At 39.7% G+C, this 17,450-nt stretch overlaps 1 protein-coding gene across 2 annotated transcripts in view; it reads left to right on the top strand.

Annotated features, from left to right (window-relative positions):
- The window catches only part of LOC116508200 (plasminogen-like), a 48,377-nt gene that overhangs the window by 99 nt on the left and 30,828 nt on the right, over positions 1-17,450 (top strand). Inside the window, exons 2-6 of one of the 2 annotated variants that reach the window (XM_032216730.1) lie at positions 1,401-1,536; positions 6,760-6,866; positions 10,909-11,023; positions 14,918-15,057; positions 16,838-16,958. In XM_032216730.1, the coding sequence (XP_032072621.1) occupies positions 1,401-1,536; positions 6,760-6,866; positions 10,909-11,023; positions 14,918-15,057; positions 16,838-16,958 (619 nt within the window). Of the gene's footprint in view, positions 1-1,321; positions 1,537-6,759; positions 6,867-10,908; positions 11,024-14,917; positions 15,058-16,837; positions 16,959-17,450 lie in introns of those variants that run through there. The other variant, XM_032216729.1, reaches the window with a different exon arrangement.

The following is a 17,450-nucleotide window of genomic DNA, read 5'->3' as shown; positions in this document are numbered from 1 at the left end:
TTTTGCTGCTTTTCAGAAGAATTGAGATAATAGAAGTCTCAGAAATATCATATTTAATGAGTGTTGGACTTAACCTTGGAAGTTTGAATGAGCACATATTGGATAAATGCTTGATGTTACTAACTTTATATATAAAATACGAAATAATTACATTTCTGTTTCTAAAATCTTACATTACAATGAGATCTGATTTTTGTAAAGTCCCAAGAACTAATAATGCTAAGAGAAAAGGGCTGAAGAACTCTCTGCCCATTTTTTGTGAGAGTTTCTGTACCTAAAATTTAGCAAATTATGTCCTGTATGCTATGTAGCGTTCAATATTCTAGGAACCACTCATATAAAACAAGATGAAACATCAATATCATATATGACATTGCCTCTTCTATTAATATTTATTACCCTTGGATTATATTCGTCTTCTTTTCCTCTAGATGTCTCAGAGTTGGTTAAAAATAATGTTACTGGGCAGGAAGGCTACAAAGCTAGATTTAATTAGTGGCCTCCCGTGCATCCATTTTCGGCAAAAACGGGGGCACAGAGGGTTTGGAAGGGCTGCAGAGTACTCCTGGGGGCTGGAGAGAGCAAAAACAGCACTCCTGAGGAGTTTGGGAGGTCAGAAATGGGGTGCACGGAAGACTTGGGAGGCCTGGGCAGAGTGCTCCTGAGTACTAAAGAGAACAAAAACCGGATGCACAGAGCCCAAAAACTAATTTTTTCTTGTTTTTCTCTTTGAAATCTTGGTGCATCTTATATTCTGGGGTGTATTATAGTCTGAAAATTACGGTAAATGTTTCTGAATACAGCAAAGCTGACCGCAGGAGCATGTGTAATTCAGTAATTCAGCAGCCATCCTAAAGGCCATTAGAACCGTTCTTTATCCTAAACCAGAACGAAGATAAAACTTCTATAGAATAATTTTCAACATACCCTAGTTGTATTTTGACTTTATATAGCGTATTGTTAGATATTCCAGAAGGAGAAAGGTTTCTGTCACTTAGGGATTTTTCTCTCCTGTATCAGTAGCTTCCAATCACCAACTCACCCAGTGTCAGATGCCGAAGTTCATTAGAAACTGTTGCAGAAAATCAGGAGATTTGGACTGCGAGATCAAGATCAAGGCCAAATGGCTCAGACCGTGTAAACCCACAATTGACGTCTGAGTGAGGTTCTTAGGGAGAAACGTGTTCTTATAGTGTGTTCAAAGCATCAAAACCACAGAAATGTGCTAAATCATTTCTATTGGCTAAATTCCTAATTTCTAAACAGAAAAGCATACAGGAAACACTAGTTTCATTCTGACATATGTGGTTGCAAGCAGAAGGAAGCTTCTCATTTGATGAAAAGTGTGTCTTTGGTGTTTTTACTTTCTAAACTCTTCTTACTTTTTTTCCCTCTTCAAGTTCAAGGAAATATTCTGGACAATTATGTAAGGACAGATGGTGCTTGGATCCTTGGTCAAGAACCCACCATCTATAGAACTTTAACTAAAGGAGCTTGTGCTATCAAATGTGAAACTGAAACAGCATTTACCTGCAGGTAATCATAGGAGTCTTGCATTTTATGAGAGTTGCTCAAAAAAGTAGTTTTGATTGTTGCTGGTTATCTGAAAACTTCCTTAGAGTATTGAAGATAGAATTCAGCTAACACTTAGAGAGCTTGATACAATGCAATGCAATGCACTGCAACAACTCTACAGGCAATCCTTGACTTACAACCACAGTTGAGCCCAAACTTTCCACTGCTAAGCAAGGCAGTTGTTAAGTGAGTTTTGCCCCATTTTATGACCTTTTTTGCATAGTTATTAAGTGAACCATTGCAGGTGTTAAGTTAGTAACACTGTTGTTCAGTGAATCTATCATCCCAATTGTCTTTGCTGGTCAAAAAGTCGCAAAAAATGATCATGCCTCTGGGACATTGCAGCTGACATAAGTACACACCAGTTGCCAAGTGGATGAATTTTGATCACCTGACCATGGGGGTGCTACAAAGGTCCCAGTTATGAAAAACAGTCATAAGTCACATTTTTTCAGTTCCGGTGTATCTTTCAATGGTCACTCAATGAATAATTGTAAATTGAGGGTAACTGTACAGGCAACATACAACCACAATTGACACCAACATTGATGTTGTTAAGAGACAAATTTGTTAAGTGTGTCTTGCCCCATTTCATGAATTTTCTTGCCACATTTGTTAAATGAATCACTGCAGTTGTTAAATTAGTAGCACGGCTATTCAGTGAATCTGGTTTCCCCATTGACTTTGCTTGTTAGAAGGTTGCAGAAGGTGATCACATGATCCCAGGTCACTGCAACTATCATAAATGTGAATCAGGTGCCTAGCACCCAAGTGTCAATCGTATGACCATGGGGATGCTGCAACAGTCATTAGTGTGAAAAACGGTCATAAGTAACTTTTTCCAGTGCCATTGTAACTTCAAACGGTCACTAAGGGAACTGTTGTAAGTCAAGGACTATCTGCATTAAGGACTCGTGATTTTTGTACTGAACTGTGGTTTGTTTCTGATAGCAGATATCACTATGCAGCTAGTGTATGGTTTGACATAATAGCAATCTCGTGCCTTTTTAAATATGGCTCTTCTTTTTCACGTGCCGCATTCTTGCTATATAAATAAGGTGACCAGATTTTCAGATTGGTAAAGATGGACACCATTGACCGGGGGGGGGAGGGGCTTGATTAAAAATTTTATATTTTGTCAAAAGGTGACAAAAGGCGATTACATGACCCCAGGACACTGAAACCATCATAAATACGAATCTGTTGCCAAACATCAAAATTTTGATCACGTGACCATGAGGATGCTGCAACGGTAGCTAAGTGTGAAAAATGGTCGCTAAGTGTAAAAAATGGCCACTTAGTGTGAAAAATGGTCATCAGTCACTTTTTTCAATGCCATTGTAACTTTGGTCACTAAATGAACTGTTTGAAAGCTAAGGCTAGCTTGCATTATAATGCCTTATGCTAGCTTACATTTTCAAGAGAGAGAAGCTAAACTCCTTATTAGAATTGAAATAGAAATGAATAGAGTAGAGTAGAGTAGAGTAGAGTAGAGTAGAGTAGAGTAGAGTAGAGTAGAGTAGAGTAGAGTAAATAGTTTATTAGCCAAGTGTGATTGAACACACAAGGAATTTGTCTTTGGTGAAAAATAAAGAAAAATAAAATAGAATACATTCATCAAGAATCATAAGCTACAACACTTAGTGATAGTCACTAAAGCCTGGAGGATTGTTCCCTCTGTGCTTCTTTAAAACAGTATATGTTAGAATAGAATAACAGAGTTGGAAGGCACCTTGGAGATCTTCTAGTCCAAACCCCTGCTTAGGAAGGAAACCCTACACCATTTCAGACAAATGGTTATCCAACATCTTTTTAAAAACTTCCAGTGTTGGAACATTCACAACTTTTCTCCTTGATTAGTTTCCACCCATTGCTTCTTGTTCTACCCTCACGTGCCTTGGAGAATAGTTTGACTCCCTCTTCTTTGTGGCAACTCCTGCGATAGTTGCAGTATCCAGGATTATGCGATCACCATGTCACTTTCCCAGCTGGTTTCCAACAAGCAAAGTGACCGGGAAAAGCCAAACTTGCTTAATGACTGCATGGTTCACTTAACAATTGCAGTGACTCACTTAACAACTGTGGAAAGAAAGGTCATGAAATGAGAAACCGTCTTGCTTCGCAATGGAAATTTTAGAGTCAATTGTGGTTGTAAATCGAGGTCTAGCTGTGCAGTATATGGAAATACCGTATTTTCACGACCATAAGCCGCACCGGATTATAAGCCGCAGTATCAGTTAACGTTAATTTTTCAAACTTTTTCCATATATAAAGCGCACCGGGTTATAAGCCGCACGGTTTTTTTTTGCAATTACTAACGAAATCGCAACCTGCCACTCCTCGCACTCCGCACTACATGATACACCCCCCCCCCACCGTTCGTCCAGTAAGGTCAGGGAGGCGTTGGGCAGAATTGGGAGGGAGATTTTCAAAGAAGCGCACCAAATATCTCCCGCGAACTGAATCGGCTTTAATAAAGCAATTACCTGCTCAGCTTTAGTTCCCTTTGTGAAAGTTAGAATCCGCAGCTTGAACCCGAGAAACTATTAATCCTTCTCCCATTAAGCGCTATTCCATCGGACCTCCCCATTAAAACCAATCGGAGGAGAAAGCCTGGGCGCTGAGGAGGGAAACTGCTCAGACGGTGGAATGGATGGGAGGCGCGAACGGAGAAGAAAGCCTGGGCGCTGGGGAGGGAAACTCCTCAGACGGTGGAAGGGACGGGAGGCGCGAACGGAGAAGAAAGCCTGGGCGCTGGGGAGGGAAACTGCTCCATATATAAAGCGCACCGGGTTATAAGCCGCACTGCCGGTTTTTGATCAAATTTTAGGATTTTCAGTGCGGCTTATAGTCGTGAAAATACGGTAATCTCAGTCCCTTAAAATTGAAGTATGCTTGCCTTGCATTCTAAACAACAAAATATCCAACCATTTTTTTCTTAAATATTTTAAGCAAATGTTGTACAAAATCTTCCAATGCAATAAGCTTAACACTGTATCCTGAAGTGTTGGAATATAAAAACTGTCTCGTTCACATAGTATGTGAAAATAGCAATGAATTTAAATGTATGAATTTAAAACTAAGTTTGGAGCTATTGTTTATTAGTCAACGTTGCATTCTATTTTATACAAAATGCTTCCGTATCAGAAAACACCCATGTTCTTCTATTCCAGACACCTGTAATGACCCCAAAGGACAGCTATTTGTCTATGACCTTCTATAACAAATTCATGGCTTTATACAGAGATACAATAATATCAACACCCAACTCTGTTCACTGGGTAGTTTTAGATAACTGCTGTTTGAGGAGAAGTTTTAGAAGTTACTTGCAATCTTGTGGCGAGTTTGCTGTTTAATCTGTTAGTTTTGCAAAAGGAGAAACTACAAAGCCGTAAAAATAATTCCTGTTGCTCAATGCAGCTGTGCTGAGCTGCTTTCCTGGCACGATTTGGAAGATATTTGGTCACAGTAGATCAAATATGGATAAGAGAGCCAGTTTGCCTAGTAGTGGTTCAGGCACCAGACAAGAAATCAGGAGTTTCTAGTCCCATTTTAGGCATGAAAATCTGCTTGGATGAAATGAGGCCAGTCACTCTTTTTTTCCCTTCCTTCCTCCTTTCCTTTCTTCTTTTCCTTCCTTCCTTCTTTCCTTCCCTCTTTCTTTCCCTTTCTTCCTTTTTTCTTTCCTTTTTTCCTTCCTTCCCTAACTTTCTTCCCCCCCTCCCTTTCTCTGTTGTGGGGAGTCGGAAGGAGCATTAGATCTGCTCACCGCCTTAAAAGTGGGATTTTTTTAAAGTGATTTCAGCCAAGATGCCTTTAGTACTTGTCCCATCCATCCTCCCATCCTCCTTCCAAAAAGTTGATTTAAAAAGCCAAGGATCCGCACCCGATCCGAGCAATCGGGGGAAGGCTACTTTGCAACCGCCAGCGAAGTCCCATTTCCCCCTTGCCTTTCCTTCTGCTTGCTCCGTCCCAGTGGAGGCTGAGCCCACCTCTTATTTGGACCTCCTGCATCCCCCCCCAAACAGAGCACCCCATTTCAAGCAACGAGGGGCACCAAGCAGGGCAGGGTTGCCAACACCCTCCTCCCCCCAAGGCTGTAGGCGAAAGCTACTCTCCAGCGTCCTGTCCCTGCCCTGCCTTCCTGGAGCCATCTCTGTGGAGGTCCTTTTTGGCTTTAACGCGAAGCCTTGAGGGGGGAACAGGGCGCACCCAGTCACTTGTCTTGGACTCTGCCCCTGAATCAGGAACGTCCGGGACCGAGCCTCCTCCTCGCCGCGCTGCCATCGCTCTCCCTGCAGTAAAACATCGCGCATCGGCGCGCGCACGCGCAGGAGGGAAGATAGGGAAACCACTGCCCTCTAAAGGCCACATCGGGAACGACACTTCAGAGAATTTTTTTTTTAACAGCGTCCTTTTTAAAATTGATTTTCTTTCTTTCGGAAAATCGGGACTTTTTGAACACACCGTGGGACACGGGACAAATTATTAAAAATCACGACTGTCCCGCCAAAAGTGGGACGTCTGGTCACCTTATATATAAAATCAATAAAAGAATCCTCAGAATTATGCATTAAGTATTGACTTTTAATCTGCATTAGGATTGGATCCAACAATCTCCTCCATCACAGGAGCATCTTTTGCCTCTTAGCGATTCTTCTTCTGCTCCAAATCTAGACTTCCAAGTAGATTTAATGAAGGTACAAAGGTGTGCAGAAGAAGATGGGAGCTCCTAGCTCTTTATACAAAGTTCAGTTTATCCGATCTAGACTGGATTTAATGCTGCTATTTTATCATTGCCTGCCTCCTTTTGCTTTTAATGTATCTTGCTTCTGTTATTTTATGGTAAGTCGGAAGGTGCCTCCAAATTGGGCAAACTATACTTCTAAATAAAATACAGATCAACACTTAAAGTTTCTCATCATGTACATGTATGCATCCGAACTAGACTGTGTTTTTTCTGTGTCATGTAATATATGTGGGTATATACATACTATTCAGTCAGTCAGTCAGTCAGTCAGTCAGTCAGTCATGTTTATGTAGTGCATATTGGAGGTGGTGATCCTTTGACAGATGTATGCAATGAAATTTCATTTTAATGTATGCCAATTAGTGTACATTCAACGTGACAATAAAGTGATTCGAAGTCTAAGAAAGTGTCCCTCTTCTCTGCCCTTTCCACAGGGCGTTTCTATTTACAGCCAAAGAGCAGCAATGCATTATGTTGAACGACAATACTAAAACAGCGCCTGTGTTCAGAAAAGCAGGGGCCATTCTCTTTGAAAAACGAAGTAAGTGTATATTTTGGGATATTATGACTTTTGCAGTTCCTTAGGCAACATGAGATGAAATTTGGAAGTTGGGGGTAGTATGAATTTTGCAGGTAATGTTTTCTTTTTGTCCAGGGAATTTTGACCTCATGAGAAAAAGACTATAAGATGATTCAATTCAAAGTATTGGTTATGATATGGTAAAACATGGAAGCAAGAAAGAAACTGTCTGTCTGCTGTTGTTTCAAAGCCCAGCTAAATATAAACCAATCAGCAGCCCTGTAAAATTTACCAATCAATAGCCCACGTAACTTGGTAAAAGCAGAAAGCATTACAAGATCATAATGGGTGAATGCAACATGTTGATGGGGTTTCTGACTGATCCACATGTACAGATAGTCCTCAACTTGCAACAGTTCATTTAGTGACCATTTGAAATTAAAATGGCACTGAAAAAAGTGACTTGCCATTTTTCACACTTATGACTGTTGCAGCATCTCCATGGTCATGTGATTTACATTTGGATTCTTAGTGCTTTATGATGGCTGCAGTGTCCTGGGGTCATGTGATCATTCTTTGCGACCTTCTGATCAGCAAATTTAATGGGGAAGCCAGATTTACTTAACAACCATGTCACCAATGTAACAACTGCAGTGATTCACTTAACAAAAATGGTCAGAAAAGTCATAAAATGGGGCAAGACTCATCTCTCACAAATTTCTCGCTTAGCAAAATGCATTGTGGTCATAAGTTGAGGACTACCTGTAGTTTTCTTCAATGATATCTGAGTGCCAACAAAATGGTGTTGTATGCCCCCTCTTTTTCATTGTCTCTCTCACACAAACACCCGCCTAGTCCAATACTATTTCATGAGATTGGGATACTCCATGAAGTAGTTTCAAGGGGCATAGGAGGCTTCAACAGAGCAGGAAATGGTCCCCTTGATTAAAATTGAAGGTCCCATTCTATATAACATGGGTGTCAAACTCAAGGCTGGATCCAGTGCACGATGTGGTTGGATCCAGCCTACGGGGACGTCCTGGTCATCCAATGCGAAGAGGAACAATTGGGACAGTGTGGTTTGGCCTAGTCTACCCAGTGAGAAGAGGAGAGATCAGACCAACGTAGCTTTGGACCAGTTTACCTAAGCCAAGATGAAAGATCAAGCTAGCGTAGCTTCAGCCTGGTCTACCCAGTGCAGAGAGGAAAAAGCCAGCAGTTAGTGGAGTGGCTTCAAGCTGGCCACACCCACCTAATTGCCCCCCTCCCCGAGATCAACCACATTCCTGATGCAGCCCTCAATGAAATTGAGTTTGACACACCTGATATAATTTGAATGAAAGCTTTCATGTAGTTTTGAGTTCGGGATTCTGAGTTTAAAATGTATTTTATTTTATTTTATTTAGTTCGTCAAACATGTACAAGATAACAGGTATAAGTATAAACATGGACATGAACAAGGGAAATGAGTACAAATAAATGGGGACACTAGGACTGAGACGGAAGGCACGCTGGTGTGCTTATGTATGCCCCCTTTATGGACCTCTTAGGAATCGGTGAGGTCCACGGTAAGCAGTTTAAGGTTGGAGCTGTGGGGGTTAGAGGACGTTACAATGGAGTCAGGCAGAGCATTCCAGGCATTGACCATTCTGTTGCAGAAATCATATTTTCTGCAATCTAATACGGAGCAGTTAAACTTGAGTTTGTATCTATTGTTTGTCTGTGTATTATTAAGATTGAAGCTGAAGTAGTTGTTGATAGGTAGTACATTGTAGCAGACAATTTTGTATACTATGCTTAGGTTAGACAGTAGGCAGCATAGTTCCAGGTTGTCCAAGCCCAAAATTTCGATCCTGGTGGCATAAGGCTAGGTCTCCTTCTTTGAAGAAAGGTGTGACTATGGCTAATGACCATAGGTTTGGCAAGGAGATGGTTCTGAAACCTCATAGATTGTGCTTAGAGGTTCAGCTAGGGCACTTGAAAGCTTTTTCAAGAAGTAGGCTCTTAGGTAAGCTCCCCGTTGGGAGAGCGAGTACGTTCAGAGAAGCGTTGTTAAAGTTGTGTTGGAGAACACACAAACCAGCATACAGAGACACTGCAGTTTAAATAGGCTTTTATTTTCGTGGAAATAGAGGTATCAGAGTCCATCAAACAGTCCAAGTCATAAACGGATAAGACAATCAGTCATTAATGTCTTTCAGTTAAGGGATAATCCAAATGACATAGTCCAGTATCATATAATCAGTTCAGTACTCAAAGTTTGCTAGCAGTTGCAAAACTTACAATAACTCACGGCACTTTCTAACAGCCAGCTTCCAAATCAGATCAGATCAGCCCAGCATCTAACAGCAGCTAACAGTCGTTCTGGCTCCCTCTTATGGCCGATTGAGGAAAACAGCAACTAATCACATTTTACAGTATGATTTAAAGAAACAGGTACAACATTGTTACATGATTTATATATTGCCAACCCAACCATTAGATTATATTCCTAACATAGGCACATAATCCATTAGGGCAATAGATAGAAATGGCTTTAGGTTGCATAGTGCCATTTTAACTTTATCTACTGTAAAATCAATATGTAGCAGATTGTTGCAATGTGTTGTTGTATGACTAGGAAATGAGGGGCAAAAGCCATTGCTGATGGCAAAGATTGAACTGAAGAACATGTTGAAGAGATTGGCCTTAAGGCTTCCTCATTACAGTTTTTCCTGTTAGGCCCTTTTAGGGGTGGAATGGTTTTTGAATCTTGGTTTGGCATTTACAGAAGGCTCGGGTGGATTTCGAATGTAACAGCCCTTCCTCCTGTTTGCAATGGTAATTGGTGCATTCTGCCTTTATCTGGCAGCATGAGGTTTTGTAATGATTTTTAAGGTTAGCTGTGTAGCCAGTTTTGTTTTTTTTGCCAAAGATTGAAGCTTTCTTATTGTTATGGATAACTTTTTTTTTGCTTTAGGGGTTATTACTGGTACTCAATGAACTAATGAATTAATGAAAGGGTCCCCCCACTCCATTTATATATAATATTTGAGTAATTTGGCTTTGGCCCAGTCTACCCAGTGTGAAGAAGAAAGATCAGGCCAATGTGGTGTCAGCCCATCTACCCAGTGTGAAGAGGAAACATGTCAGCAGTTTGGAGAGTGGCGTCAACCTGGCCACGTCCACCGAGTTGGCCACAACCACCAAGTTGACCACATCCACCCAGTCAGCCACACCCACCCGTGCCCCCAACGTCAACCATTGATGCGGCCCTCAATGAAATTGAGTTTGACATCCCTGCTCTATATCTTTGTTTTTCATGACATCCTATATGTCCTTTACTGTATTTGCCCTTGGAAAGAGAACTTGAGGTAGTCACCAATGTTACAATTAAAGCATCCCTTAATTGCATTTGGATAATCACTCATTTTTCCCTCAGCTCATATTTCTATTCTGTGCTCAGAGAATGAGCATCAGGAAATCAGAGCATTAAAAAACATAACCAAAATTTGGTTTTATTTACATTTATGTTGAATTATCATTAAAATGGGTTTAATATAATTATTCTCTAGTCACCGATTTTGCATTGCATTCCCCCTGAACTATCATAATTAAAATAACCACCTGGTAATAATTTTGAGACCATAGTTAAAGGTAGAACCTAACTGACCTTGGCAAAGCTGAAAAAAGCCAACCAGCATCAGGACTAGCATTTAGATGGGAAACCACCAGAAAAATCTCAGGATTGCAATCTAGATTTTTTTTAAAAAAAGCAGAAGAAGGAAATGACATACTTTTTCCATGTTGTAGCCATGTGGTTCCTAAAATCAAGCTCAGCTTGAGAGAATCTTTACCTTTTTGACTACCGGTAAGTTTGTTAAACGTTTGCTTGTAATCCAAGTCTTGCAATTTCATGATCTCAGGTTGTGATCCTCCAATTCAACTGAACATGAAGGCCACATATTAAAATGTTCAACTTGATCACATCAGGTGGAGTTTCATCTGTAAGCAATTATTTTTCTTTGGTGGAAAGGTGCTCTGTGATAACAATAGCAATTTTTTATAACCACATTTATTTCAGTATATCTCTTGGAATGCAGAATTGGAATTGGAGTGGACTACAGAGGAATGGAGTCAAAAACACGGAATGGTGTCGTATGCCAGAAATGGACCGACAACAGTCCTCATAATCCCAAGTATGGCCTTTTCCCATCTCAGCAAAACAGCCTTCGATTTTCTATAGCCATATGAACTTAGAATGATTTGACCTGATTTTTTTTTTTTTTTTAGCTTTGGCTATTTATTTAAATTGATTAAAGTTGTATTTTTGCATTCTTTTTTTATTGAAAATTTTAAAAAACAAGCTTTTAAAAATATTACTTTTTTACTTTTTCCCTACCTTTAGCTATTTGATTACCTGGAGAATTTCCCCCGAGGTTATTGGTTGGTTCAATCTCTCCCTCTGCTCGTCTTTAACTATAGGTATTTTTTCTTTATCCAGGTATCTATCTATATATATCTAAACCTTGTATTTTATCTTTCATATACAATCCTGTGAAAAATTCATGAAAGGCCTTTTGGATCTCATCCTCTTGATGCACTTCCTTCCCCTTATAATGTAATTTCGATATATTACGAGATTTCTGTTCTTTCCTAATCAGATATGCTAACCATCTGCCAGCTTTATTTGCATTACAGAAAGTGTTATGTTTTGCATATAGCAAATTAGTGGCTACCTGGTCTGACATCAGCATATTAAATTGCCCTCTTAATAAGGTAATTGCTTCTTTAATCTTTTTGTCTCCTGGTTTTAGAATTAACTCCTGCTCTCTCTTTCTAATTTCTTCTTCAAGTTTAATTCTCTTTCCCCCCTGTTTACATCTATGTAGTCTATTTAAATTTATCAGAACTCCTCTCATATACACTTTACTTGCATCCCATACCATTTCCATAGATGTACCCTTATTCATATTAAAAACAAAGTATTCTCTTAATAATTTTTTACATTCGTTAATATTTTTCTCATATCTAAATAAATTTTCATTTAATCTCCAAGTCCTTCTTGCTTGCATCCCAAATCCCAACTCCATCCAAACCGGATTATGATCTGATAAGACTCTGGAACATATCTTCGTCTTCTTTACCCTAGAAAGCAAATCATTGGTTGTTAGTATAAAGTCGATCCTAGAAAAGGATTGGTGTCTGTCAGAAAAAAAAGTGAAGTCGTATTCTTCTGAGTTCCTTTCTTGCCAGATATCTCTCAATTCAAAATCATCTATCATGTCAAAAAAGGACTTAGGTAGTTTCGCTCGCATTTGTTTGTTTGTTTGTTTGTTTGTTTATTAACATTTGTAGGCCGCCCTTTTCCCTGAGGGGACTCAGGGCGGCTCACATAAAATCAGGGAGGGGGAATACAAACAATAACGTAGACACATATAATAAAAGTAATAAGCAACATACATTCATCATTCGGGAGGGGCGGCTATCCTTGTCCCCAGGCCTGACGGGCTAGCCAGTTCTTAAGGGCTGTGCGGAAGGCCTGGACGGTGGAGAGGGTACGAATCTCCACGGGGAGCTCGTTCCAAAGGGTCGGGGCTACTACTGAGAAGGCCCTCCTCCTTGTAGTTGCCAGCCGGCACTGGCTGGCCGATGGAATACGGAGGAGGCCTATTTGAATATTTGAATATTTTGCCGAGCAGCCTTCTTATCTTTCTTGGTATCCATAATGCCATTCCAGTTGCCCAGTAATATACAGGATCTATAGTCCCAATGTACTAACTTAGCATGATGCATTTTATAAAATTACCTTGTTGTTGATCGGGAGCATATATACCCAATAGAAGTATCCTTTTCCCTTCTATTACCAGATCTATTGCAATATATCTTCCCTGGGAGTCTGCTTCAATTAATTTGGCTTTCATGTCCTTTCTTAAGTAAATAACTATACCATTTTTCTTCTCCGGAGCAGAAGCTATAAAGTGTTGTCCAAGTCTTGTATTAATCAAGTATTTTTGATCAGTAGATCTAATATGAGTCTCTTGCAGGCAAATTATGTCGTTCTTGAATTGTTTCAGATAATGATTTATTTTCTTCCTTTTCTGTGGGGAATTTAAACCATTAACGTTCCAGGTTAAGAATTTAGTTGTCATCTTTGGCTCCCTGAAACTTTTAAAGAGCCATCTGGAAATCCTGAAATTTAATTTTCAGCCTGGCTGCACCCACTGCTTCTAAATTAAGACCTGTAGCTTCTTGAACGGTAGCATGTGTTTGTTATGAGGCTTGTTGCTTTTTTAATTCTTGTTCCATTCGCCTGGTGATCACGCAGGTTTGTCTTTATTCCTTGGCTCCTTGTAACTCTGAGAGAGGAAGTGGATCCAACCTTGTTGATCCTTCAGTAGCTTGCTGTTTATCCTCTCCTTGTTGTCTTTCTCTGGGTCCAGGAAGGGGGGATGTCCAGCCTTCAATATATTATTGTAAAAATCTCGAGCCTTCCATACTGAGTTAAGATGGTATCTTTGCCCCTGATAGGTGAGTGCAAGTCCGACTGGGGCCTCCCATCTGAACTGTAGCTGATGATTTTTGAGCTCATCAACTAAAAAGGCATAGTCTTTTCTCGATCTCAGCATTTTAGGTGGTATTTCCTTCAAAACAGTCACCTCCTGACCCCCAATTTGAAGCTTAGTTTTGTAAGACTCTTGCAATATCGTGTTCCTCATATCCCTCGTAGCAAAGTACACCACAATGTCTCTTGGTAGTTGCTTTTGACTGGCAAGCCAGGAGTTGACACGATAAATCTTTTCAATTTGCCATTCGAAATTCCCTCCTGGCCTTCCCATCAATTGATCAAAGGCTTTTGAGAAAATCTGCTTCAAATTTTCTTGATTTTTCTCTTGAAGGCCTCTTATCCTTAAGGCAAATTCGATCTGTCTATACTGCAACATTTCATTTTCTGCATCACCAACCTTTTGTTGAACCACATCCATTTTCATTACCAGATTAATATTAGAATCACTAAGATCTTCTAATCTTTCTTCAATTCCCGAGACGTAGCCAGATAGGCAATTAAAAGCCACCAGAATATCGTCTCTAATTTCCTGGTTCCAGGTCATAAGCTCTTCTGACAAATGTTTGTGAGCAGCAGATATCTCTTCTTTAATTTTAATTTCCATCGCAGCTGTATGATTTTTTAAAGCTTCAGCTAATTCTTTTTGCAAAATTTCTCACGTCAGAGGCTCCCCTGCAGAAGTGGGGGGGGGGAGTAGTGACTGTAATTTAGTGGTGGGGGCAGGTGAGCTTCCTGCACTTTTCGACACAATAGGGGGGGAAAACTTTTGCTGCTTAGAAGCCATTCCAGGTTTAACCTTATCTACCCAATTAGTAAGTCCAGGCAAGCCGATTATCCAGCAATTACTATTTAGTTTGGTAATAAATCACTTCTTGATCTTTAAATGTTCTGAGCTCCGTAAAGAAGTCATCAAAGCCTGACCCCTCCTACAAAGCTGTTCGGCGCCATTTTGTGTGTCTTTCTAGCAAGTAAATTGTCAGAAGGAATTCTTTAAAAAGATGAAGTTAAAGATTTATATATACAATTGGGAGTTCACGAGTATCAGTTCTGCCCATTTTGAGATCAATAATAAATCAGTCTTTATGCTGAGGGTGGGCGAATGCCTTCGTTTTGTAACAAGAAGCAGAAGAGATTCTTGATGCGGAGAAATGCTATGCAACCGGGCGTCTCCCACTCCCTTCCCAGATTTATGCTCTGGGGGGGTTAGTTGGAGGACTGCCCAAACATAGCTTCCTCGCCTTCTTCTTCTAAGCCCGAAGAAGAGGTCATCAAACTGCCAAACAGTAGATGGATGCTGTTTAGACAGTTTAATGCAGCCAAGATTCCGGAGCTGTTAAAGACAACAATCCCTGTCAGGCCCCCGCCCACCGGAAGTCCTCATTTGATTTGACCTGAATTTTTGTAGGAAACGTGTAGCACAATTCAACAACTGTTAGTCATGCTGCAATCTTCTGCTTGCTTACCTGCAAGGATCATGGCAAAGTATGACTTCTGTAACAATAGTCTTTTCTTTTGTTTTTATTAGTTATACCCCTTCTCTTTATCCCAATGCTTCATTAGAAGAAAACTACTGCAGAAATCCAGATCACGATGGTAATGGTCCCTGGTGCTATACAACAAATCCTGAAACCAGATATGATTCTTGCAACATACCTGAATGCGAAGGTAGAATTGCACACACTGGAATTTTAGTTCCTCAAGGAAATTTTGAATGCAAAGTATTGTACTTTTCAATATATAGGTAGAAAACCTATTTTTCTTACCTGCGATGTACGATATTTAGAAAAAGACATTGCAGAAGCACTTTCTTATTCAACTATAAGAATATTTATTTAACAACCAATAATTGAATACTTTTCCAATTAAATGCCAAATAGACATGATGTTATTTCATTCTTTTTTATGATAATTTCATTCTTTTTTATTAATAGAAAATGTTTATTTTCTATTTCAAATAAAATAAAATGTGAACATAATTATAATAATATTGAAGTGGAATGATAATTACTTACATATAATTAACCTATGTATGTTTCATGATATGGAACAGGTTATATTAAATAGCAGTAGATTTATTCCCAAGAAATGTGAAACTTCTCTAACAATAGCATTTCATAAATAGAAATAGTTTGATAATAATTATTTCAAAACATTTACAACTAATAGAAGTTGAAACATTTGCAAATCTAGGATGGTACAAATGTTATTATATTTAAAAGTTATTGTTATATGTAAGCTATTACTAGTCAATAATTTGATATTCTTTTGTTTGTAAATGTCTCCGTTTTTTTAAAGGCAAAAGTATGGTATGATGGATGAACTTTATTACAATAAATTCCCTCTAGGAACCATTTGGTCCATTTACACCAATGCATGTCTACACAAATGCCAGACTTATGCAAAAGTTTGCAAACCATTGAGCAAAGTGAGAAATTCTGTGAACAGTGTCATATAAAGTTTGTAATACACTGGATAAAAGCTCCCTATTTGTCCTATTGTAATATCATTTTAAGGATTTGGCAAATCATCATGCTATGGCTGCAAGGGGTTAAAGATTATCATGGTCCCTTGAGATTTAGCGCATGAAAAAATAAACTAATAAATAAATTACCAGAAAAAAATAGCATATCAGCCCATATTGTTTACGTGTAAGGCCTAGAATAATTTTGTGTGTGTGTGTCTTGTGTGTGTGTGTGTCTGTCTGCTGTCTTGGAGACTGCTGGGAGCAGTCCCTGCAGTTTTCTTGTCAAGGTTTTTCAGAAGTGGTTTGCTCTCATTTTTGAATGAGAGAGAAGGACTGATTCAAGTTCACGCAGTTGGCTTTGTACCTAATATGGGACTAGAGCTCGCAACTTCTTGGTTTCCAACCTGATGAATTCACCATCACACATTTACACCAGGGGTGTCAATCTCAAGGCCTGCAAGAAAGATTCAGCCCACAGGGTGCTTAAATCTGGCCTGCAGGGTCACCCTGGAAACAGCAAAGGATTGGCCCGTGGTGCATCTACCAGTGAAAACAGAGCTCTGGAGGACTGTCCTCCCGAGCTCCGTTTTCACTGGCAAAGTGCTCAGGCCACCACAGGCACTCCCAACACAAGTGATGTCAAGCTGGCGATGCCCACCCGCTACCCCCAAGGTCAAACATAACCCCGATACAGCCCTCAATGATATAGTGTAAATTAAGATCTATGAAGACAAAATGAAAATATTAATTTGTAATTTTTGTTTAGAGTTAACTCAAAGCAATTTCAAGAACTAGTCCTCACCATTCTAGATTCCTTATAAAATGAAAAATGTGATGGCTGAGCAATCTAGGATAACAGATCCCATTTCAGACAGCAGAAGACTTGGACATCATGATTCCTACAATGTAGAGGAGGAGGTGGGGGGGGGGAATAATCTAATAGGATAAAACTTCTTCACTCTCGGGTATTTATCCTTACAGAGCAGTGTATGCACTGCAGTGGGGAAAACTATCGAGGCAAAGTTTCCACAACAGAATCTGGGCTCACCTGCCAGGCATGGGCTTCTCAAGAGCCTCACACTCATGGATACATTCCTTCCAAGTAAGTCTACAAGCCTCAGTTTCACTCATGGGTCCTTATTAGCCACATATGAGGAAACGTCAAAGTGTGTGTGGGAAACAAATAATTTCAGGTAACTGATTCCTTGGAAATAAAAATAACAACATACTTTATTTTTAATGTAATATATTAAGGAGCCCATATGGTTCACTGGAAAGACTTCTACTTTCATTAGGGTGACTGAAAGTAGTATTTTTCATCCGTATCAGCACTAAAGGCTTTGGCATCTAACAAATAAGTCTTTGGTTGCTTCCCCCCACCTTTTTTTTAGCTTAACGATGTAATCTGAACAGAAATAATGTAATTTGACATGCAGAGATATCAAGTCAGAGGGCAGGTGGTTAAAGAAAGTCAAGACCCTAGGTGTGATGCCACAATAAAAGTCATTGTCCCGGTCGAGCCTTCCTGGCAGCCGGTGCAGCTGGAGCGTGTTTGCAGTAATGCCGCCCGGTTTTATTTTATTTTATCAATTTT

Source organism: Thamnophis elegans, chromosome 4, assembly GCF_009769535.1.
Source record: "Thamnophis elegans isolate rThaEle1 chromosome 4, rThaEle1.pri, whole genome shotgun sequence".
Lineage (NCBI taxonomy): Eukaryota > Metazoa > Chordata > Lepidosauria > Squamata > Colubridae > Thamnophis > Thamnophis elegans.
Note: the sequence above shows the minus strand (reverse complement) of the source record. Positions and strands in the feature narration are given on the sequence as shown.